Source organism: Myotis nattereri (genome assembly GCF_964212035.1).
Source record: "Myotis nattereri genome assembly, chromosome: 3".
NCBI classification, from domain to species: Eukaryota; Metazoa; Chordata; class Mammalia; order Chiroptera; family Vespertilionidae; genus Myotis; species Myotis nattereri.
The window spans coordinates 5751316-5776361 of record NC_138077.1 but is presented as its reverse complement, the minus strand read 5'-3'; the positions used below and the strand labels follow the sequence as shown (position 1 = coordinate 5776361).

General features: G+C 50.5%; 1 protein-coding gene across 1 annotated transcript in view; it reads right to left on the bottom strand.

The window, feature by feature from the left end:
• Positions 1 to 22613, bottom strand: part of PCP4 (Purkinje cell protein 4) — a 52148-nt gene extending 29535 nt beyond the window's left edge. The window contains exon 1 of the mRNA XM_081086865.1: positions 22352 to 22613. Coding sequence (XP_080942991.1) covers positions 22352 to 22360 — 9 coding nt within the window. The 5' untranslated portion in view covers positions 22361 to 22613. The remainder of the gene's footprint in view (positions 1 to 22351) is intronic.
• Between the last annotated feature and the right edge of the window lie 2433 nt (positions 22614 to 25046).

The following is a 25046-nucleotide window of genomic DNA, read 5'->3' as shown; positions in this document are numbered from 1 at the left end:
GGTGGGGGACACACAGAGTGGTGGGTGAAAGGTCCAGACTTCCCGCTCTAAGAAGAATAAGGTCTGAAGATCCAAGTGGAACACAATGGCTACAGTTGATAGCACTGTTGTATAACTGAAATGTGGCAGGACGGCGGAACTCAGGTTCTCACACAGAAAAAGGGACATATGCCAGGTGATGGACACGGTCATTAACTCGGAGGTGGAATCTTTCACGGGGTATCCACACATCAAATCCTCATGGCGGCCTCCGTAAGTGTGTTACAATTTTGTCAATTAAACCTTGTTAAGCTGGAAAAATAATATTTTAATTCAATATTTTAGAAAAATCAAAAGTATTGCATAAAGTCATGATAAGCACCCTAGCCCATTTGGCTCAGTGGATAGAGCATCAGGCTATGGACTGAAGGGTCCCGAGTTCGATTCCAGTCAAGGGCATGTACCTCTGTTGCAGGCCCTGTTCGGGACTCGTGCGGGAGGCAACCAATTGATGTGTTTCTCTCACATCGATGTTTCTCTTTCCTTCTCTCTTCCACTCTCTCTAAAATCAATGGGAAAATATCCTCGGATGAGGATTTTAAAAAGTCATGATCAGCAAATATCATTTTAGGTAAGACTGGGGCCGTCGGTATCGGTGGATATTTCCTGGCCTCAGGCTCCTGCTGGCTCCCAGACTCTGGTCACCGGTGAGTGAGAGATTGGAGAAGTGGGGTGATGTGGAGGCTCAGGAATTGTTCTGAGACAGCCTTTGAAACCTTCCGTCCGCAGCTTTCTCCTGGGCCGTGATTGCAGGTTATGAACTTGTACTGTCATTGGGAGAGTTTTTATGACATGATTTCCGGAATGCTACGGTATTCATCTTCCCGATCATGCTGCTGTGTATGATTTCATCTTTGGGATGAGACACAAGTTCCCAATGAAAAGGTATTTATTTTTATTTCAGAAAGCTGAAGAGAATGAACATGAAATAAATTCCAGCAGGTCACATGTGGGGCAGAAATGACAGTCCAAGACTAGTTTCTGAATCTCTCAGACCTATAGCCTTTAAGTGGATAAACCTGTGTTTACGCCAGGAACTTGGCTTGACATTAAATTTGGGGCGGTCTGACTTGACTAGAAAGTCCACTTTAAAGCCCCTTAGGGTCGGGGAGCAAATTGCCTTCTGAAGCAGTAAGGCCCCCAGGTCAGCCCCAGGGCCCGCCACTCTCCACCCTTCCTTACCCCATCTCCCCGAGAGACTAGCTCATTTTGCCACCAAATATTGGCAAGCGCTCTGTCTATGCATTTGCTTTGGCCACACTGGACAAAAGACGCAAGCCCCATGGAGCCAGGCCCATGGGGGACAAAGAGCAAAGGGAGCCTGGCAGCCTCTGGCTCAGCCCTTGAGCTGTCAGGGGAGGAAGGGACGGCTCCTCCCAGTCCTGGGTCAGCCTCTCATGGGGGCAACACAAGGAAACCTCCCCAGTTAGAGGCCTTTGGTCTCTCCCAGGTTAAGAAAGAAAAGATTCTTTTCGAAAGCAGATTGTCAAAACCGGGTTTCACACCAACCTACAGAACCATCAGGCAGTGAAGTCACGGCTCCTTGTCAGAGGCCCAGACCCAACCAGGGGCTGGGGTGCGGATGGGGAGGTGACCGACTCCTGGACTAACTCTTTACCTTTGCTCCAAGGAGCCAGGCACTGTGCTGGGCCCTGAGGTCCCCAGGAAAAGGACACAGTTCTCTGACCGATAGGCTCACAAGCTAGAGGGACAGGCAGAGACTAAACCAACCATCTCAGCCCTGCGGGTAAGAGCTGGAGCCAAGATGGCTAAGATCAGGGGCATGGCTGAGGGACCCCAATGCAGGTCAAGGGGGGCTTCCCACCTGCTGAGAAGGAGTATGAGTGATAGGTCCCCACCAGCTGTGCATTGCTCGGGAAATCCCTCATCCAATCTCCCTTCCCTCCCTCTGAGGGCAGATCCTAACCTCTGGCTCCTGCTGGCCACATGCAGGAGGTACGCACTCCCCACCTGTCCATCCGGGACATTGTCTTCCACAAGACAACAGGCATTATTTGACGACATCAAGTTGATGGCATCTGTGTATCAAGAGAAGGAGGGCCTGGCCAGTGTGGTTCAGTTGGTTGGAGTGACATCCCATACACCGAAGGGTCGTGGTTTCAATTCCTGATCAGGACACATACCCAGGTTGTAGGTTTAATCCTGGTTGGGTGCATATGGGAGGCAACCAATCAATGTTTCTCTCTTTCTCGCTCCCTCTCCCTTCCTCTCTCTCTCAAATCAATTTAAAAGAGAGAGAGAGAAGGGAGAGTACTTGTTTTAGGTGCTTTTTAGTGTTTTTGCCCTCTGTCTTCAACATCTGGCCTCCACTGGGCTCTATGTACCAAGCAGTTGCAGAGACATGGCAAAGAAGGAAAGAAAACTCCGTCTCGTCCCCATGGTGGCTTATGCTCTAGTTAGCAAGTCACTCAGCGCCATCTCGCTCCTGGTGATGCCACTCAGTGCCATCTCGCTCCTGGTGATGCCACTCAGTGCCATCTCGCTCCTGGTGATGCCACTCAGTGCCATCTCGCTCCTGGTGATGCCACTCAGTGCCATCTCGCTCCTGGTGATGCATTTTTCCTGGAGTAATTTTCCTCTGCGGCGCTGCCTCCCTTGCATGCTGCGCGCCCTATGTCCGCATTGCTCATGCCCTCGCGGCCCCAGCGCCCCTGGCATGCAGCATCGTGCCAGCAGGCCCTCAGTCGGCTCATCAGTCAGAGGCAGAGCGTGCAGCTGGTTCCCACATCGCGAACCCTTTGAAAAATCGACACCCAGCCCAGGAGAGGCATCCGATGCGGACGGGCCCCACAGACCTCAGCGCTTCCTCCTGCGTGATTTCTCTGCTTTCTTTCCATCACCCGGTTACAAAGAAGCAAGAGGTGTGTTTCTACGGTTTTATATTTCATGTTTTATGGATAAAGGCTCGTGGGTCTCTTAGAAGAAATATCAGCCTTTCAGTGAACGGAGGAGTGAGACCACGGCAAATGCGTAGTGAGATGGGACAGATGTCTGGGCGGCCCGTGGGTCGGGGATGACCACGTGGGACCAGTGGGTCATTAAGCCGGTGGTTTCTTGGGAATATTAAAGCCACGTCCTTAAAGGCCACTCCCAAATGGGGGCCCCTGAAGTTTTGTGAAAAGCAGAAGAGACTTTCATGCCAACATTTCATGACAAGGACAGAACAGATTTGATTTCTTGCCTCAGAGATTTTTAAATCGTCTATAATTCTCCTGGTAACATTCTGAAAACTGAGCATTAAAAACGGCACTAATTTAATCCCTAAAGATGTAGACACGAATGTCAGAAGAGAACCTTAGCTGCATTTTACTTATATATTTTTTAATTGATTTCAGAGAGGAAAGGAGAGGGAGAGAGAGAAACATCAATGATGGGAGAGAATCATTGACCAGCTGCCTCCTGCACGCCCCACACTGGGGATCAAGCCAGCTACCCAGGCCTGTGCCCTGACTGGGAATCAACCCATGACCTCCTGGTTCATAGGTCAACGCTCAACCACTGAGCCACACCAGCTGCACTGTTTTGTTTTGTTTTGTTTTGTTTTTTAATCTTGGTTTAAAAAAAAAGATGGGCTCTTCCATGAAAGGAGCATCATCCTGTATGACCCTCCCTAAGCCCTCCTGGGCGCCGGCTCCCACCTCTGTAAGCCCCGGAGGGTGGACCTCCGCCCAGGACACTCTGCTCTGCCCTGGGTTGCATCCTGACCTTGGGGGGAACAGAAATAAGCAGCTCTGCTGTCGCTTCGGGAGACCATTTATGACAAGGCCCCTTATGTTTAGGGATTTTGTCTTCTTGAAATTCAATTTACATTTTATCTTACAGCCTTATTTTTTTAAATGAGTATTTTCTACCTTTAAGTTTTTCTTTGGGCCAATATTCCTTTTAAATAACACTGTTTTCTAGTTATAAAAGGAGGATCTGGTCATTATGAAATTTTGGGGAAATAAGTGTACAAGGAGGAAACCAAAAAACTACAAACCCACCCAGTCAGAGTTCACCCAGGGTAGCAGCCCTCGGGGTGCGGAGCAGAGCGTGGCCGAAGGGACCCTGGGCCCTGGGTCACCCTGGAGGCCGTGTGGCCAGCAAAGCCTCGCCACAGCCCTGTCCCCAGTCTCAGAGCCAGCGGTGAAGGCGAGTGTCAGCTCAGAGAGCCGGGCAGACCCCATGTCAAGACCAGCGCTGAGGCCACTGTGCGAAGCTGAGGCTTCCCCCTGCTCACCGGACACCGTCCCTGCTGTTCGAGACGGGGAGTGACTCACAAGGACAAGGACAGGAGATGCCACCACCTCCGTCAAGCTCCTGCTTGTCTGCTGCTGCCGCTCTGGGCACGGCCTGGAAGTTGTTGCAATACGATGTCGTTTATTTGCAGGCCTGAGGGAGCGTGCTGCCCTCATGACGGTGCAACACCTTGCCTCATGGGTTGGGTTTATTGTGCTTCAGGGTGTGATGGTGAAGGATGCAGGTTCTGGGGCTAACGGTAGAGGGAAGGGCTGACTCTAAAGAGACACAAAAGAGCCCTAGCCTCTGTGGCTCAATGGATAGAGCGTCGGCCTGCGGACTGAAAGGTCCCAGGTTTGAATCCGGTCAAGGGCATGTACCTTGGTTGCGGGCACTTCCCCAGTAGGGGGTGTGCAGGAGGCAGCTGATCGATATTTCTCTCTCACCTGTGTTTCTAACTCTCTATCCCTCCCCCTTCCTCTCTGTAAAAAATCAATAAAATATATTTTTTTTTAAAAAAAAGAGAGACACAAAAGAACTTTTTTGGGTGATACACAGTCTATTTCCCAATTCTGAGACTGTAAATGTGCCTAAACCCATCAACTATGCAACTAAAAACCGTAACGTTTACCATATATAAATTACACCTCCATAAACCTGACCGAAAAAAGAAAAGAAAGAGCGTCCTGGAATCCGATGGTCCAGGCTGTCCCAGCCCCATGACTCAGCAGCTGTGTGACCCTGTGCTGGTCACCTGACTTCTCTGAGCCTCAGTTTCTGCTTCTCTAAAGTGGGAATAACAATACACCTACCTCATCAGGTTGTGAGAATTAAATAAGATAAAAAACAGTCCCAAGGCGTGGATCTGGTCCCTAAAAGGAATCTGACTGCAATGCTGAGAGAGGCTTGGAAAGAGGCCCGCCCCTTCTCCTCCATCATGCTCCCTTGCAGTGAGTCGGGGTGACGAAGGCACATTGGGCTGAGCAGTGTGAAGACAGGAGGAACCAGACCCGTGGCCGAATGACAGTCAACAGTGATGCCACTGCTCACGCCTTTCCTCCTTCACCTGCTCAGTTTCTCCTCCGTGAGGGATGACATTAAGTTCAATCAAATGTGTCTCTCACGTGGCCATTAGGAGAATCCCGTCTGTGTCATCACTTTTTTCATAAGGAGAGCAGCCTCTACCTGTTTGTTATTATATTATTCATCTCAGTTGTGTGTCCTGGGCCTCCGATCCTGGCATGGATCTATTTCATGTGTTTGGTACCAACCGCGGCTGTGGTTCCTCTAGAAAGAGAAGACCAGGAGGAGGGTGGGATGATTGCCAACGGGGGACGCGGAAGGGAGCTGGGAGGACTTAGCGGCCGGTATAGTGTGTGCGCGCGTCTGAATCGGCAGATTCTCCCCAAAGAAACGCTTCTCGTCCAGCCACTTCCTTTCCGCCCTTCCTCGGGTTACCCTCGGATAAAGGCCGTTGGGATAAAGCCAGGTGCTTTCTCGAACGGCTGCTATGCCTGAGCGGAAGACAATCGGCTCTGAGACAAAGACAGACACCCCCCCCCCCCGCCCCGGCCCCCAGCTATCAGTCCTCCCTGTGCACAAGAAGTGCCAGGTTCAGGCAGGGCAGGGAGGGGGACAGGAGAGGTTTGCTTCCTCTCTCCATCCCGAGAGGTCATGGCTGACCAGCCAAACGCCAAGGGCAAGAAGGAGCCAGAGAGCCGTCAGTGAAAGATAAATGTAAAGGCAGAACCCGAGACGTGCCAATTAGCCACCTTGTTTAAGGACAAATGTGCCTTACACGGGTGGGAAGGGAGGGGGCGGCCAGTTTCCCGGACTGAATGAAACCCTTACTGTATCATCGTGAAAACACCGGCCCTGCCCGTCCCGCTGGAATCCTGGGATTTGGGGGGAACTTTTCTATTTCAGAGAAGCTGACGTGAGATCAGAAAATCCGGATGTGGTTCCCCCAGGTTAAGAAAACTGGCCACAGAGAAAGACACAGCTTGCTTTGCTTTAACAGTAACACCAGCATCCTGTCCCCGTTCCCTCCCCAGTCAGGCTGAAGGCACAGCGCTGGGTGTAATCGAACGAAGGCAAAGCACGGCCAGAGACCACAGCATGAAGGTGCCCGTGGCCGGGAGGACATGCCCTGCCGGCCGCTCCACAGCCAGCCATCCCGGGCCTGGGGTGGTCCCTCGCCATGGCCACGTGGCTCCACATGGTCGAGCCCACGTGATCTACTGAACGCAACTCCCTCGCCGGGGCAGCAAAGTGATGAGCAGGAGAAGGAAGGGCACAACAGCCACCGTGAAACCAGAGAAGCCCCGTTTAGGGCTGAGTGAACGGTGACGCTTCCGGGTTTGACAAAGACATTTCCTTGTCTTTGCACCAAGCACCAGGCTCTGTCTCTGCAAACGCAAACAGCTTAGCACCTCTGCCCTGGGAGGTGGATACGGCAACTCTGCCAGCTTGATAGAGACGGAGCTTGAGACAGAGAGAGGCTCAGTGACACACCCAAGGACCCAGGGCTGCTACGTGGAGGGGATGCAGTTGGATCAGGGTAGGCTGCACACTTGCCACTGGCTGGGGAGGTGGGGAACCCGACTTTGACAGCTCCCTCTGCCACCAACGGCACAGACACTTGATGCCTCAGTCCATCTGGTGGCACGAGGTGGGGGGGAATCAGGCTTCCTGACCCTCCTCATGGTGCAAATCCATGCCATCATCATGCAAAATTCTGTGCATGACAATGCATGGACCATGGCAGGAAAGAGATGGGGTGAACACACTTCACAAGATTGTCGGGGTTCAGCGTCCACTCTGACACCAAACCTGCAGACGTGGTCGTGCGCCTGTGAGGTCATGGCCCCAGAACCATGCAGACAGCTCTGGCTCGGGGATCCCTCTGCCTGGGCATCCTGATCTATGTTACACACGTGTAACCGGCTCCACGGCCTGGTGTCCGCACCATCCTCCCACGAAAGCTACAGCTCGGCCCTCGCACCGATGTCCCGTGAGGAAGAGCAGATGAGCGCTTGGCAGGCTGTGTGCCCAGGCCTCTCCCTCCGAGCCGGCGCTCCAGGCTCAGAGCTGCAAACTTTCTTCATGAAGAGGCAGGCAGCTTTACGCCCCACTCAACCAAAACGGAAATCGCTTCGGGACACGGCAGAAGCCTGAGGTTGTGCGCTCTTAGAAGAAAGGGGAAAGCTTTGTCCTAAATCAGCTGTGGAGACACAGATTAGAAGTCAGGATAAAAGCTGCACAGACCACGTGATCAGCTGCTCCCTGGGGAGGTGAACATTCCAGCTACCTCGCCCTGAAGACGAATGTGCACATCCCACCACCATCATCACCAGCACCACCTACCAACTCAGTCCCACGGCTGCGTCTCCTTCATAGCGGGTATTTGCTCCATATTTTATTTTAAAATCTCTCCAAAATCCAGAACAACATCATTTGCTGGAGAATAAACCCTGCTGGACTTTGGTTAAAGGTGCCGTCCAGGGGCCAGGGGCGGGGCCGGTGCTCACGCCATTGAGGGGCTTCCTATCTGACCCCGGCTCTTCCTGCAATAAAAGCCCTTTCCTTCCCCAGCACAGCAATGTCTCTTTAACAAGACAAACCTCAGACATCTGCCTTCTGTGTCCCCTGCCAGGCACACTCAGGACAGAAGGTGAGGACAGAGGTCGCAGGACAAGACAGGCCACCAAAGCGTTCCTCTGAGTGAACAACCAGCGCTCTGTGAAGACGATTGGGATCAGAATTGGGGGGATTTTCCACATGGGGTTACAGTTTAGCATTTATGTGATCTTTAAAATATATATACTTTCTAGGGGTCCTGAATCCATTTTGTTACTCCATCCTCACAATAGGCCTGTATCACCTGGTTTCTTGTTAAAGCATCTGCTAGGTGGGCTCTCTATCTATATATCTACCTATCTATCCATCTATCTCATCCATCCACCCATCCATCCACCCATCCATCCACCCATCCATCCATCTATCCATCCATCCATCCATCCACCCATCCATCCACCCACCCATCCATCCACCCATCCATCCATCCATCCATCCATCCACCCACCCATCCATCCATCTATCCATCCATCCATCCATCCACCCATGCATCTATCTGTCTTTTTACCACTAAAAAGCCATCAGGCAGCCCCACCCTTACCCAGGTGTGCAGGAGAAGAAAGGCCACCTCATGGCTGGGCGACCTGTGCAGTCACATGGGGCCTCTGGCTTAGTTCCTGAGCTTGATTTAATGCTCTGTCAGTATTGTCATGAAACTCTTCATAATGTTTCACATGGAGACCCACATTTCTGTTTTCCACTGAGCCCCATAAAGTGTCCCAGGACCCTTCCCTGCTGCCCAATCACAGGCTCTTAGACCCCAACTCTGCCTGAGCCACCGACACTCAGAAGAGTTCATTGCAGAGGCAGATGGAGCGGATGGTTGCAGGACTGTTGCTTGTTTTTAAATTGCCTCATTTCTGAGGAGACCTGCTAGACTCTTCGCCACGTCCCGCTTCCTGGCTGTAATACCACAGGGACGGAGGGGCGGGAGGTGGGTCCCCTGAGGGCACTGCTTGCAGCTCTGAAGTCGCATTACGCTGCATTTATATTTTTGTCATGTGCGAATTCAAAATCCTCATCCAAAATTCCACCGTGGGGAGCTCTCGCCTGAATTTCAGCCAAATCCGGCTCTCAGTGAGAACTCAGCAAAAAAATGATGACATGGAAATTCACAAAACAGTATCCCCAGAAATGAGCTGAATCTGTTTTGAAGATGAGAAAAGTTAAATCTAGATGAACAAAATAAATTAGCAAACAAAAAGGAAACAGGCTCATAGATAGCGAGCAGGCTGACAGCAGAACAGGAGGAGGTTGTGGGACTGGGTAGAAAAGATGAAGGGATTAGGCAAAAAAAAAAAAAAATTCCCAGACACAGACAACAGTATGGGGACTACCAGCGGGGAAAGAGATGGGGGAGGTAGAAGAGGGTTAAGGGGAGATAAGTGGTGATGGAAGGAGACTTGAATTGGGGTGGTGAACACACAATACAATATACAGATGATGTATTCTAGAACTGTACACCTGAAAGCTATATAATTTTATTAACCAATGTCACCCAAAAATATTCGATTAAAAAATAAATAAATAAATAAATAAATAAATAAATAAATAAATAAATAAATCTAGATGAAAAAATAACCATGAACTTGCAGGAGGTATTTGGTAGAAGTACTTGACAAATTGCTACATCTATTTTAAGAAGTTATCTTCAAGAAGAGATAAAATAGCTCATGCCCTAGCCAGTTTGACTCAGTGGATAAAGCGTTGGCTCAGGGATTGAAGGGTCACAGGTTCCATTCCAGTCAAGGGCATGACCTTGGTTGCAGGCGCAATCCCCTATTCTGGTCAGGGCGCTTGCGAGAGGCAACCAATTAATGTGTCTCTCTCACATCGATGTTTCTCTCTCTGTGTGTCTCTCCCCCTTCCTTCCGCTCTCTCTAAAAATCAACGGAAAAATCTCCTCAGGTGAGTATTAACAAAAAAACAAAAAAAAAAAGAAGAAGAAGAGATAAGATAGCTCACATTTCTGAGGTATAGAACATTGCTGGAAATAATATTTGCGTCGTGGCACTGGATGACCTTGACATTAATAATAGTAATGGTTAAGAAGCCCCCGTGGGCTCTGGGATACAAAGCGTGCAATGACATCCTGCTATGGACAAGCCCTGGTACTCACCCAGAAGGTAGAGCACAGGCATGTCTAAATTCACCCGACATTTCTCACAAGTAGAACATGGGTCTTTTAAGATAAAACAATGTGCACAATTGTACACATTGACTGGCTTCATGTAGCCTGCTTCCCATGTACCGCACAGAATTTTCACTTAACACTTTTAAAGGAAGATACGGTAAGTCAAGAGAACCCAATGTTCATTGGTAGGCAAGAGAAAATGCCCGAAGGGTTTAAAGCAACCTCTATCACAAAGCAGGAGTTAGAAATCAACCGTGGTGTCATAGTAGACATGCACCCATTCACTGGTTTTGAAGATTGCCAAATTCTCATGTGATTCTAAAATTTATGACTTTTTTAACATTTTTGTTGTTGTTGTTGTTAATCCTCACCCGAGGATATTTTTCCATTGATTTTTAGGGAGAGTGGAAGAGAGAGGGAAAGACAGAGAGAAGCATCGATGTGAGAGAAACACATTGATTGGTTGCCTCCTGCATGAGCCCAGGCCAGGGAGGAGCCTGCAACTAAGGTATGTGCCCTTGACCGGAATCAAACCCAAGACCCTTTGGTCCACTGGCCGATGGTCTATCCGCTGAGCCAAACTGACTATGGCTTTTTAACATTTTATTGATTTTAGAGAGGAAGAGAGAGGGAGAGGGAGAGATAGAAGCATCAATGATGAGAGAAAATCATTGATCTGTTGCCTCTTGCACGGCCCCCACTGGGGATCGAGCCCCCACCCAGGCATGGGCCCTGACCGGGAATCGAACCATGACCTTTTAGTTCATAGGTCAACACTCAACCACTGAGCCAGGCTGGGCTAAAATTTACGACTTTTAAGATTAACCATTAGTTATGGTGGCTGTTCTTCAACCAATATTGTACTGAGCCCCTACTTTTGTAAGCATCGACTCTATGGGAAGGTTTCTCTGAACGGTTCCACCTCCCCCGCCCCCACCCCAACACACACAGAAGGATTTAACCAGCTCCCTGGCCCTCCGTTTGTACAGTGAATGCAGATACCCTCTGTGTGGACCCTGGAGTCCAGTTAATATGATGTGGTTCTGTCTTGTCTACTCCCCCCATACGGCCTGTGAGGGGTAAGGACTCTGTCTTATTCCACAAACTCCAACACAACATGGTTTCTCCATCAATGTGGATTGAGTGGTATGTGCTGGGGACATGAAAAGGTACAGGAAACACAATCCCTTTCTTTTAAAGTTTCCTAATTTAGAAGGCAGAAAGAAACGTGACTGACAAAATAAGTGATTGCCGATCGTACACGTGACAGTTTTGACCATAGAAAGGGCCACCACTCCCTGAGGAAATGTTCTCTAAGAGTTTCATTTGGGGGTTCAGAATGCTTTTTCTTATTCCCACGGAGCCAGGGAGGGTAAGGCAAGGAGTGGAGGTGACTGGTGTGCACTCAAGGCCAGGGAAAGTGCCGGGTGAGGCGGAAGAGAATTTTGTCAACAGAGACCTTAAGGAGATGGTTCGCAGGAGCACACCCTGCCCACAGTTGCCATGTTCTCCCTGTGTGACTGGGATGGGGTGGGGCTGGGGTGGGGGTCCGGAGGTCAGAGGGCAAACCCAAGTCTCTGCAAATAAAGTAGAAGACCAGGTGAAGGACAGAATGTCTTTGTTACGACTTCTGTGGCTGCCCTTTTTTAGTACTGGAGACTAATAAAAATATGCGGGACAACATTATTTTTCATGTGTTCCATGTCTAAGTCCTAAATGGAATTGGGACAAGTGAAAAAAATGGGTTGTATAGAGGATATGACAGAAAATGAGACATTTAATAGGATAGGAAATGTGTAAGTGAAGCCTAGACTGGCTTTTCCGTGGGAAGCTCTATGATTTTAAATAAGATTCGCCTTAGGGCACTCACTTCCCTATTTTAAAATGACTACTTTGAATGAAATGACAAGTACGGCCTCCTTAATCCCCTGAACTCTAAGTGGGGCCATAGACACGACCATCTTTCTCTAGGTCAATGGCCTGTAAGCAGGCTGCCTGCACCCGTGGAGGGGCAGGGCCACCCTGCTCAGTTGCATGGGTTGTACACAGCACAACCCCAGGGGGCGCCATTGGCACACACCGCAGTCTGATGGCACCTCTGGGGTTAGGAGGTGCTTACTAGTTATTCTCACAACTGTGCACGGTAGAGAGAACTTTAGAATTTCTATTTATATCTGTGTAGGGTCAAAGATCAATAAGAAAGAATAGGTTTAATCAATAGCTAATACTGATGCTGACATTGTCCCTTGGTGGGTAGGGAAGAGTGGCAGCCCCAGGACACCCTCACTCTCGGCTTACTCTCAGAATACCGCCACGTGCTGCACTGTAGCTCCTCGTGCTCCGTAAGAGGATTCATAGATTAACCAATCTACCTTTAACTACACTAATCTCCCCACAGTAGGTAAATGGATTTAAAAAATTCCTGCACAGTCACATGCTACAACATGGATGAACCTTGGAGTCATTCTGCTGAGTCAAATGAGCCAGTCACAAAAAGACAAATACCGGGTGACCCCACTTACATGCAGTAACAAGGGTAGTCACCTTCATAAAAATACCAAGTAGAACGGTGAGGACCAGGGGTGGCGGGACAGCAAGGAGGGGAGTTGTTGTTTAATGGGTATAGGATTTCAGTTGTACCAGATGGACATGTTCTGCAGATCTGTTTCTCAACGAGGTAAGAAAACTTAATACTACTGAATGTTACTCTGAAAAAAAAAAATGGGTAAGATGGTCAATTTTATATGTTTTTTTACCACAATAAAAAATTCCTGCGTAAAATTTTCACAGATTGAAAACCATAGTAATAGTGCCAGCAAAAGCAACAAAACAATGCAAATGCTAACTAACCTTTTACTGTTAGAATATCTTCCTGAGCATCCATAGGAGCTTAAAAACCACCATCATCAACTTCGTCACAAAAAGAAGTGGTTGCCCAGACCACGTGAACTATAGATTCCACGCTTTTCCATTTACAATGAACTTTCACAAGTGTATATTGCGCCTTGACATTTTGGCAAGGGATAATAAAGCCATTGCAATGAGCAAGAGATCTAAAAGTATGGTTTGCTTCATCATTCTCTCATTTTTAAATATTTACTTTTGTGTGTTTTATACCCACACTTAATATATTAGCACATTAGCACTTATAATTTTTAAATATTTTTAAAAATGTATTGTGCATACATGCTCAAAAATTTATCTTTCCAATATTCATTTTTTGTATGTTTCATAACTACACTTCACATATTAGTATATTAGCACTTATACAATCCATTTTAAAATGAATTTTTAGAAAATGCTTTGTGCATACATGTTCAAAAATTTTTCCAGAGAGGGTGCAGTACCAAAAACTGTGGAGACGCTTATTCTAGAGGAGTGATCCCCAAGGTCCCTGTGGACCCCAAGCCCTTGTTCTGGGCTGGATCTGTGGGAGGGCTGCTGGGATAGTGCCAAAGAGCTGAGAGGCTTTCAATGTCAGCTCTTAACTACTTGCTGATGGCTGTTGTTAGAACAATGACAGCTGATTGCGGGAAAGTCAAAGAAGGGACTGGGTAGGCTAGTGCTCCCCCTAGGGGAGGACGGGTCATGCCTAACCACCGTGACGGGTTTGGGGAGAAGACGTCCTATAGCATAATGCAGCCATTTTCCACAGGTGTACCCCAAGAATTTTATAGCACGCAATACCTAACTATGTCATCAGGAGCACTGATCTCTTTTCCTCAGATTGTCGAATTTTAAAAAATGACACCAGCCAGCACAATAGCCGACTGGTGTGAATGCATCAGAATGATACCTATTTTTTTGTCAGATTGGCAAAATAATAATAATAATATATATTTTTGGCGTGCCTCAAAATTTTAATAATTAGTGTATGTGTGTCATGAGATGAGAAAGGGTTGAAAATGGCAGGCAAATGGTTTGAAGTTTTGCTATTTGCTGGCTCCATTTATAGGTCTTTGACACGGATGAAGAGACACGAATTCTGAAGGCGGACTCAGCACCCTCGCCCACCCAGGATGTGGGCAGGTTTGTGTCAACACTAGTGTCTGCTGATGTCCTCTCACCGCAGGGATGGAGGGATGGGCACCGGGGATGCTCCGGCACAATTGCTCTCAGGCTCCCAAATGGACCAATTCTTGGCCCTGGGGTTTCTCTGTGCATCAACCAAGCGGGGAAATGTGATAGGAAATGCCGCAGCACAACCAGCCATTTGCCAGGCTCAAGAAAACTGTTCTATTTTTCTAACACCTCCTAACAGAACAGCAGATATTACTTAATGAGGAAATTATGTACGTAAGAATCTTAATTTTTTTATGCTCAGCCAAGGATGTTTTTCCATTAACTTTTTTAAGAGAGAAAGTAGGAGGGAGGACGAGAGGGGGGGGGGGGGAGAGAGAGAGAGAGAGAGAGAGAGAGAGAGAGAGAGAGAGAGAGAAACATCTACCTGAAAAAGACACATCCATTGGTTGCCTCCCACGGGGGTGGGGGAGTGGGGGGAGGGGGAGGAGGGCGGGGCGGGGAAGCAGGGGTAAGTCTGCAACCAAGGTATATGCCCTTGACCAGGAATAAAACGGAACCTGGGGCCCTTCAGTCCGAGGGCCAATGCTCTAACCACTGAATCCAACCAGCCAAGGCAAGAATCTTAAATTTTCAAACAAGTGTAATTTCTTAATTAGATTTTAAATATTGGAACTTAGCCACATGGTGGACAGGAACGTATGTTGGCTAAACAAAAGAACTTGAGAGAAAGGGGAACTTGAGAGAAAGGGAGAACATATTTCCTTGTAATATTTTTTCTTGTTTTGTTAAGACAAGTGCTCAAGAGGCTTGTCAGCCTCTGGGGTCCTCTTTGCAGGCCTTGTGTACAATTAAAATAACTCGTCGCTTGGTGAGAATCTTGGCCAGGGCCCAGGGGGGGTGCTAGGGGGACAGCTGGCTGTGACCTTTGCCACACCTCTCCCCAACAGCTCTGGATTGTAGGACGAGGAAAAGCATCACCTCAAACCAGCCCAGGTGCACACGCAGCCTTCAACTCGTCATAGACTAGCATTTAAGCACTAACATTCAGAAGATGTCGCAGACCGTTGAGGAAAGGATTGCACTATGGGTGGCCTGAGGTGTTTTTGTCTTGGCCAAGCCCATGCCGTCCTCACCCGAGGGGACCGCCATCCTCACACCAGGGGACAGACACCTTCCAGAGAAGAGCACTCCCTTCCTCTCCACTCCGGTTTGTCCGGATAGGAAAATTGCCTCATTTGCATAGTTGGACTTCCTGGTTCCTTCCCCCAGAGATGTTTGCATGGGGACTTTTCACTTGTGGATGACTACCTTCCTGCTTTATGGCCCTAATTTGTCTTCCTTTTATTTATAAGGTGGCAGTTTAAGAGTAAAAGATAAAATAATGGCATTTAGCAGTTGATTGATTTTTCGGCTGGCCATGTTATAAATATGGCCAAGCATTTCCCTTTCAGAAATGGAATGAGAAGTGATTCAGTGAGATTCTGAAGCGTAAGTGTAGGGCTATTTGCAAGGCACAAACAATATTCAGGCAGATTGATGCCTGAAATGTGTGACGTACGCTGAATTGCTCGTGTACAGCAGCCCAGAAATGAAGGCAGGCTGACAGGTGTGGGCCGTTGACGGGCGTGGCAAGCCCCCCTGCTCCTGGTACAGACAATGATCTATAGCTCCTGGGCATCCCCATCCCCAAAGGCGCCACCCCAAACCGCATGGGGAATGTTTCCAAATTCCTATCTATACTTCGCTTCATTCCAATGATTGGGAGAGGAAGGTAAAGAGCTGGTGCCGGGGACAGCAGGGGAGTGGAGAGAGGCCCTCTTAGCCTGCACAGGGGCACCATTCAACGTCCAGCTTCCCCGGAAACAAATGCAAGTCCGTCTCTTTTTTGCATCTGAATTGTCAAATATCCCTGTTTCAAGTGTAAATTAAAATATTTGAATATGCAACTATCATTAAAATATTTGTTTTAATTAATATGAACATTGAGGACTCCTGTTTAACTATTAATTATAATATTTAACTCGGCCACTTGCTTCCTGCAACCTAGAGAGATGCTGTCGTCAAAACAGCAGCCTGGCTGACGGCAATTCCGCGCGAGGAGCCACCTTCCCAAACCCTGCGTGGACTCTATCCGAGCCCCCTAAGCACAGCCAGGTGGGTTTCCTGCCTCCACACAGCGACCCTGTTCCTGGGCCCAGCCGCGCTCTGCCTCGCGCCTGCAGTCCCTTTTGTTTGAATTTCATAGAACTTACCTGATGTGAAATAGTCACCAGGGACATCTGTGAACCGCGGGGTAGGAGAGTTCCCCGCCCCTCCTTCAGCGCCCCGATTTTCCTTGACATTTTCCTAAATGTCAGGAGTCCTGTCTGTTGAGATCCTCCCCAGTTTTTCTCATTCTCTTGGCCTGCCGGGAAAGCATTTGCTTTGCATATGTGACAATGCATCCCTTTCCAGCACACAAGGATTTGCATGGTGAACACAGGTTTCAAGCCGGGAGTAAGACAGAACTTCTCTTCCCCAACCCTATTTCTGCCACAAATCTCAACATTGAGAAAAGAGGGTCCGGTCCTTGGTCACATGCATTGACCAATCCACACCCCGAAATCCAGTTACCCATCCAGTAACTGGACACCACCAGCTGCCACACCAGGAGCCAGGCCTTGTGGACGACAAAACATTGTCCCTGTCCTCGGAAGTTCACCATCTAGGTAGGATAACGCTGATAAACAAAATGCAACCTGCCCTGGCCAGTTTTTTCTCAGTGGTTAGAGCATCAGCCCCCAGACTGAAGGGTCATGGGTTCAATTCCAGGCACATATCCCAAATCTTGGTTGCAGGTTCCCCAACCCCAGTAGGAGCACGTGTGGGAGGCAACTAATCCATGTGTCACTCTCATATTGATATCTCTCTCTCTCTCTCTCTCTCTCTCTCTCTCTCTCTCTCTCTCTCTCTCTCTTTCTATCTTTCTCTCCCCTTCCTCCCTCCCTTCCACTCTCTCTAGAAATCAATGGAAAAAATATCCTCGGGTGAGAATTAAAAAAAAAAAAAAAATGCAACCCATAATACTTGCTATGGACTGAATGTTTGTGTTTTTCCAAAATTCATGTGGTAAAACCCTAACACCCAAAGGTAATGGCATTAGGAGTGAGGCCTGTGGGGGCTGAGTAGGAGATGAGGGTGGGGCCCTCGTGAATGGGATCAGTGCCCTTATTAAGGAGACCCCACCGAGCTCCCTCACCCTTTCCACCAAGTGAGGACACCGAGAGGCGTCTGTGACCAGAAGAGGGCCCTCACCCGCCCATGTTGCACCCCGATCCTGGACTTCCAGCCCGCAGAACTGTGGGCAATAAATTTCTGCTGTTTATAAACTGCCCAGCTGTGGTATTTTGTTACAGCAGCCGGAACAGAATAAAGCCAACACTTTAACAGCGAGATCTTTAATGCTGTGTTTTCTTCAAATATCAGCCAAATATAATAAAAACCTGTGCACACGCAGCCCCTAAAATCCTTCTTCTCCCTCGGTAGGAAGCCCTTTCCAGAAAGTCATTCTAAGTTAATGAGAAAGCCCCGGGCTGGGGCTCTAATTATTCATGGGTTCAAAGAGTGCGGCATGCCCCGTGGACGGAGCACCAGCCACAGACAGATGGCGAATGCCCTCTGCCTAGGAGCGCACCTCGAAGAAAGCCTGAGAGAGCAGAAATTAGAATTTCACAAAATAATGCGGAGAGTGTTCATCATACATTCAAGGCACTTTCCATCACAAAGCCCCTGTTCCCTTGTCATCGCGATCACATATTCCACTGAATCTTTAATAAAATCAACTGTAACTCATTTATTCAATCCTTCCGGGGGGAAAAACACACACACAATACATCTTGCACTCTTAGAATTCAGAAAAGAAAAACAGTGCGAGTTCTTAGTCCCAGCACACTCCTTAATGACATGCAGGATGCGGGAAACAAATCGTGTGGCAACCCCTTGTCGTCAGCCCCGCAACACATGCTTAACTGGGGCCTCTTCTCCGTTAGGAAAAGTCGGACGTCGAACCCAAGTCGTAATGGGTGTCTTTTTAGACCTAATATCTCTAGTTAGAGGAGAGAGAGCCTCTATCATTGTGTGACACAGCAGAACCATTTGGATCTTGCTGGATCTTCTTATATCTTTGCCGCATCACACCCCCAAATATGGTTAAAACTACATGAGACATTGAACTGTCATTTGACCTTCTGTCGCTGCGCCTTGGGGGCCAGGGGCAAAATCCACATTGTGTGCCGTTACCCTCGGGATCTGTGCTTAACCGGTCAGAGATACACAGTTCCTTGCAGACCTAATCACCCCTCCATCCGCCTGGGTTTAGTTCACTATTACACTGTAAGGGACACACAACCATAACCATTCTCATTCTAGGTCTGTTTCCTCTTACTGTGTGTCTCACCGGCCGGTTGCCCTGACGGCTAACTATGTAAGCCCCAAACCAGTGTCCCATCATGTTTTGTAACCAATGGCTACTTTCGACGAAGGAAAACTTGTGTCTTTCCTGTACCGCCCCCCCCCCTGCCCCCAAGACTGAAGTGGGACCAGCCACCCCTGCTGGTCCAACGAAATGATGGGCACAGCCTTCTGCTCTCCTTAGCGATGTCACACATAAGCAGTAGCTTCCGATTCCGTGCTAAGGACAGACATGTGGGTCGAAAGATGTGCCCTTAAACGTCCTTGGAGTGTTCAGGCCACCAGGCACAGGCCTTCTCTTGCGGCCACTGTCTGGATGGAAGAAATGGCCATGACCCTGATGCTGAGTCACAGCGCCCTAACCAAGCCGATGAGAGAAAGGCGCCCGTGACGGGAAATAGGAGGATTGGGAGGCTGCTTTCCCAGAGGGGTCGCCACCCTAATTAATAGCTGTCAGCTGATCCTGGGGCTACCCGGAGCTCCCCTCCCTCACACACAGGGCAGTGCTGCCTCCTTATGAAATCAACTTGCTGAATGTTTCCCTTCATGCGGTGACATCTCGCCGCTGGCTCTCCTCAATAACGTCCTTTGCAAGGCAACTTGAAAAGAGGCCCCTGGCAAAGACAATGAGACACGCTGCCATTGTTTGTGGGACTCTTTTCTTCAAATCATGTCAGGTGGCTAAGCAAAGCGGGCTTTTACTCCTCCCTGGGCCTGGGAGTCCGGCCGGAGAGAGGAGGCGGCTGTGTAAATTGCACTGGGCGGCCAGGCTTCCCGATCGGCTCGCACACCTAAGCCTGCACTGTGATCCCTGCTAAATTATTCCTCCAGCTCATCTCCGAGCTGCTGCAGGCACAGCTGACAGACTCCAACACCGAAATGTAAATGAGACGCCCCCACACGCCACCTCCGCTCCCTCGCTTTGCCCTAACTTTGGACTTGACTTTGCTCGCTATACTTGAGCTTCTCTCTTCAATCACATGTCATTCCCCCGAAAAGAAAAGCGTTGTCACAGGGGATACAGAAGACATGGTGTTGCACAGTCACCCAGCTTAAAGCCAGCTCCAGACTCAGTTTCCCCGCCCGCCTTCCCTTAAAGACGGGAGGACCAGGAGGAGCAGAGCCCACCCCCCCACCCCGGGGGGCATGCAGCCCTTGGAGGGTCTCTCCACCCAGCGGGGCTCATGCCCTGGCCCCAGGGGGCCGCTGGGAGCTCCGGAACTCTGCAGCGGGCACTGAACCCTGACAGCTGGCACAGGATCCATTGTCCACCAGCCTCCAATAAATCCAGGAGTAAGAGGATGGTGGGCAAAATCCTGTGCCTTGACCAGGGGTAGGCAAACTTTTTGACTCGAGGGCCACAATGGGTTCTTAAACTGGACCGGAGGGCCGGAACAAAAGCATGGATGGAGTGTTTGTGTGAACTAATATAAATTCAAAGTAAACATCATTACATAAAAGGGTACGGTCTTTTTTTTTTTTTTAGTTTTATTCATTTCAAACGGGCCGGATCCGGCCCGCGGGCCGTAGTTTGCCCACGGCTGGCCTTGACCCTCACAGTAATGAGGTACATGCCTAAGCCAAGAATCATCTGAAGTCCATCCCTGCCTGAGAGTCATTAAAACTAGAAGCCCCGTGTAACTCACCCAAGAGGAAAAGCTTGGGGGGCAGGGGGGATCCGGTTCCCTCCCCAGAAAGGAGCTTCTGTTCAGCTTTATTAAATGTTTTAAGCAGATTTAAGTTTTAGTCCAAGGACACATTCCCGCTCTCCAAGGAGCAACCTACCCCCCACCCCTCAGAAACTGGGAGGTCAGCCAGAGAGCTGGTGGCTGGGCTGGGGGCCAGAGGGTGGGGGCTGCGCCATGGGCAGGGGAGATGCTACCAGAGGGGCCAGGGGAGGCGAGGGCAGGCGTGAAGGGTTTGGTGGGCAGCAAAGGGAGGCTGTGGGATTTTGTCAACATTAAAGGAACGCGTTTGCCTGCCAGCTCCTTTGATGAAATGCGGGGGACAGGGCCGCACTCCTTTCATGAAGCAGAAAGGAGGCTGTGACTCCAATCGAGGGGTGAGGTCTGGGACACTTGCTCCCTCCCGGGGGACCCGCAGTAAGAGAGCCCCTCGGAGCTGGGCATTCTGGAAAGCTCATGAGTAGGACGCGGGGCAGGAGGAGAGCTGGCAGGAGGCCCGCCGCTCGGAAGGGTTCCTGGCAGCTGACTTGTTCAAAGAAAGGGAGCCCCAGGGCTATGCTGCTTCCAAGCCCTTCTTCCATATGAAACGTAAACCCCACTGCACACAGGCAGCCCTTCTTGTTGTGAGCACGGGGAGCTGACACACATAGAGAAGCTTCTGGCATCTCCAGGGAGTTTAGCAGAAAGCCCCCCACCCAAGCATGCAGGAGATGGGGGGCCGGATCTCACATCCCTGTGTCTGTTCTGAGCCCCCCCTCCTTTTCCCCGGCTCCCACCCTCCTCCTCCTCCTCTCTCTCCTCTGGCACCTGCTGTTCAGAGAAGCCCTCATGCGCTTGGCCATCCACCTGGCGGTCAGCTGCCCGGCATTGCAGCCCGTGTCCTGGGTCTGTCTTTCGCCTGCTGGTGGCTTTGAACTAGTTGACCTTGAACTTTTCGATGCCTCAGTTTCCTCATCGGTCAAGCGGGAATACTGCGAGCACCTATTTCACAGAGCTGTTGGGAGGCTCAAATAAGGTAACATGAGTGGATGCTGGGTGCCCAGCTGGGCTCTGAGGCCGCGGGGCCACTGGGAGCTGCTGCGTGGTTACTACTGTTGTTGTTGGAAGGGTTTCCGCCTCTCCCTCCTCTCCCCATGCTCGCCTCCCCCTCCTCCTCGCTCAAGCCCTTGGCGCCATCCCCAACCCCGTTCCCACATCTCCTCAGGCTGCACCCCCTGGTTCCTCCTGTCCTGTTTACATCCCAAGCCACCCGTCAGAGAGATAAAAGCGGCGAAGACACATTTTATTTCTGAAGTTGTTAATTTTACTCTAGACTTCCAAAAAAGGATCGCCCATCTGTCAAAAAAAAAAAAAAGAGAGAGAAGAGGAAAGCTCTTACAAAGTCACTATTTGAGCGCCAACCGGAAAGGAAGTGAAAATGGACCGTCTTGGTCGGAGTGGCCTTAGAGGGGGTGTTGCATGACCCAGATCTGCCCCCTTGGAAAGAGAGAAAGAGAACATGATCTTTTAAAAAATAAAATGAACCCCAGCAAAACCGATGCTGTATAGACATGTTCAGGGAAGTGACCTTCAACTTAAAATTGTCCCTCTTCCGCCCACATCTCCGTCTTAGAGCCGCACACCTGGACGCGCGGTGCCCACGGTTCCTCAGCTGGGCTCCTCCCGGGACTCCCAGTAGCGGCAGATGCTGCTGCACCGCCTCCGCTTCCCCGCGCTTCCCCGCGCCGAGCAGCAACACCCCTTCCCCACGCTCCCCCCAGAAGCCGGCTCCCCCGCCCGCCCGCCGGAAAGCTGTCCCCTAAAACAAACACACGGGGAAGCACACAGAGCTTCCGGAGAGCCTCCCGCAATCCGCTTCCTCCTCTGCGGGCTCAACCCCAAAGCGCCTTCCAAAGTCACCATTCAAGAGGAAGCAAACAATGCCTCCCTTTCTCTTTTTAAGGCGAATTTTAAAAAGTTGCAAACTTAACCGGTCTCTGCCCTTGCCCTGCAAAGCAAGCCATACAGAGTGCTGGTCTCCAGAGCCAATAGTTACAGGGCTGCCTTCACAGTTCCAGAGATAACGGAGTCCCTTCTTCCCCGTCCCCTCTTCCCACCCCCACCCCCGCTCCCCAAGTTTCCCTTTCCGAGCAGAAGGGCCGCTCACCTCGCTCATGATGCTTCACCACAGCTCCGGTCCGCCGCTCAGCACAGAGAACTCACTGCTCAGGGGTCGCTGGCTGCTCCGCCGGCCCTGGCTTTCTCTTAAAAAGGGCTGCCCCGTGGCATCATGCCTCCCTAAGCCAATGAAATGCATTCACCTGTCTGAGCAGCTGGCGGACATCTGAGAGCACACAGGGCCACCTAGTGGAAGGAAGAAGGCACACACCCCAGGTCGCGGCTCCCCATTCCGTCAGGGAGAGAAGAAATGGCTTTCTTTAAAAGTCAAAGCCAGCGGTACAAAAACTGTTCATCCACTGGAGGGGGGGGGGGGGGGCCGGCGGGATGTCAACACAGAGAAAACATGTTTTCGGTGTCAGTGCAAAGAAGGTTCGTGTGGTTTTTTTTTTTTAATATCTTTTTTTTACTTCAGAGAGGAAGGGAGAGGGAGAGAGAGAAACATCAACGATGAGAGAATCATTGATTGGCTGCCTCCTGCACACCCCACACGAGGGAATGTGCCCTCACCGGGAATCAAACCGTGACCTCCGGCTGGGCGAAAGTTCATTTTTTTAATTTTATTTTTCAATTACAGTTGACTTTCAGTATTTTATCAGTTTCAGGTGTGCTGCTCAGTGGTTAGACATTTACATAATTGACGAAGCGATTCCCCCAATAATTCTAGTACCCGCCTGGCACCACCCACCGTTATTACAGTATTGCTGTGTTCCCTGTGCTGGGTTTTACGCCCCCGTGACTGTGCCACACCAATCCGTACTTCTTAAAACCCCTTCCCCTTTTGCACACAGCCACCAACCCACCTCCCCTCTGGCAGCCCTCAGTTCCCTGTGTCTCTGAGCCTGTTCCTGTGCTGTGTGTTCGTGTATTTTGTTCTTTAGACTCTGCATGTAAGTAAAATCATATGGTGTTTGTCTTTCTCTGCCTGACTTATTTCGCTTAACATAATACCCTCTAGGGTGGTGATGGCGAACCTTTTGAGCACGGCGTGTCAGCATTTTGAAAAACCCTAACTTAACTCTGGTGCCGTGTCACATATAGACATTTTTTGATATTTGCAACCATAGTAAAACAAAGACTTGCATTTTTGATATTTATTTTATATATTTAAATGCCATTTAACAAAGAAAAATCAACCAGAAAAATGAGTTCACGTGTCACCTCTGACACGTGTGTCATAGGTTCGCCATCACTGCTCTAGGTCCATCCATGCTGTTGCCAACGGTAAGATGTCATTCTTCTTTATGGCCGAGTAGTGTTCCATCCTCCCCTCGTCTATAGATGGGCACGTGCCCCCTCACACACACACACACACACACACACACACACACACACACACACCCGCCGACATGGGCTGCTTCCACCGCTTGCTGTTGGAAGTTTGTTCTTAAAGGGAGAGCAGCTCTGAGACACGTGTGTGCTGGGTCTCATCCCTCCTTGTCTTCCGGGCCCTGCAGCTTCCCCCGCCCCTGGTGGCACCAACCTCAGCTGTTAGAGCTGAGCATTTCCACTCCTTCTCCCCGAGCCCAGTTCCCCAGGTATTTCATCCTGGCTGGAGGGCACGAGAGGACTGGCCGTGGACCTGGAGGTGCGCGCTGTGACAAGAGAGGGGAGGAGGTCCCCGGCTTTCTCTGTGGTGGTCATGACGTGGCCAGCGGCGGAAGCCTCTGCTTTGACGCTGGAGTCTGCTGAAGGTCGGACGGCCTCACCCTGTCTCTATGCAGAGGTTTAGTCTTGGCCAGCCCTGGACTCGTGATGCCTGAAGAGTCTCCACGGCAGCCAGCGGGCCCCCGACTGTCCCAGGGCGAATGCTCAGAGCTGAGAGGCAGGGGCTGCCCGTCTCCATGACCCCATCGCTGGTCACGGTGACCCCTGCCACTTGCCAGCTCCCACTGGTCCCAGAGCCCAGCAGAGCCTCGCACGGTAACAACGATGCCGTGTCATGGCAAACACCCCAAGCGATGAGGTGCCAAGGGCCCACTGGAGGTACAGGCATAGCCAAGTGGTGGCTACCAAATAGCTCACGTGGGAAAATGGGTGAGCCCCTGGGCGGCTGGTACAAACCTCAGGCACCTCACAAGGCCTCAGCCACCCCCCCCCCCACACGGAGACACACAGCCCAGAGCTCCCCATGGGGTCAGTGCCGAGCGCAGCCCCATCTCCAGTTCGTCCACTGGCTTCTCTACGCCAGGATGGACCCACCCTTCACCTCCTGCCTCCATGGGCGCCTCCCTCTCTCCCATCAACCCCCGGAGCTTCCATCCCACCTCCCCGCCAGCCTTCTCCGGCTTTCTGTCCCCAGTGGCCCCCCCACCCCTCCGCCCCACCTCCCCGCCCCACCCCTCCACGCCACCTCCCCGCCCCACCCCTCCAAGCCACCTCCCCGCCCCACCCCTCCGCCCCACCTTCCCCCCACCCCTCCGCCCCACCTCTCCACCCCACCTCTCCTCCCTCCCCCCACCCCTCCGCCCCACCCCTCCGCCCCACCTTTTCCACCCCAACCATCATGGCAATCCTACTTCTCTCCCTACTGCCTTCCCTCCTCACCGCCGGGGAAGGACCGATATTATAGATTTTTTCATAAATTATGGGACCGCCTGTGGGACTGCCATGGCCGCCGAGCAGTGACAGGTGACATAGCCGGCACCTGGAGGAGACTCAGGAAAGAAGAGAAGGATCTTCAG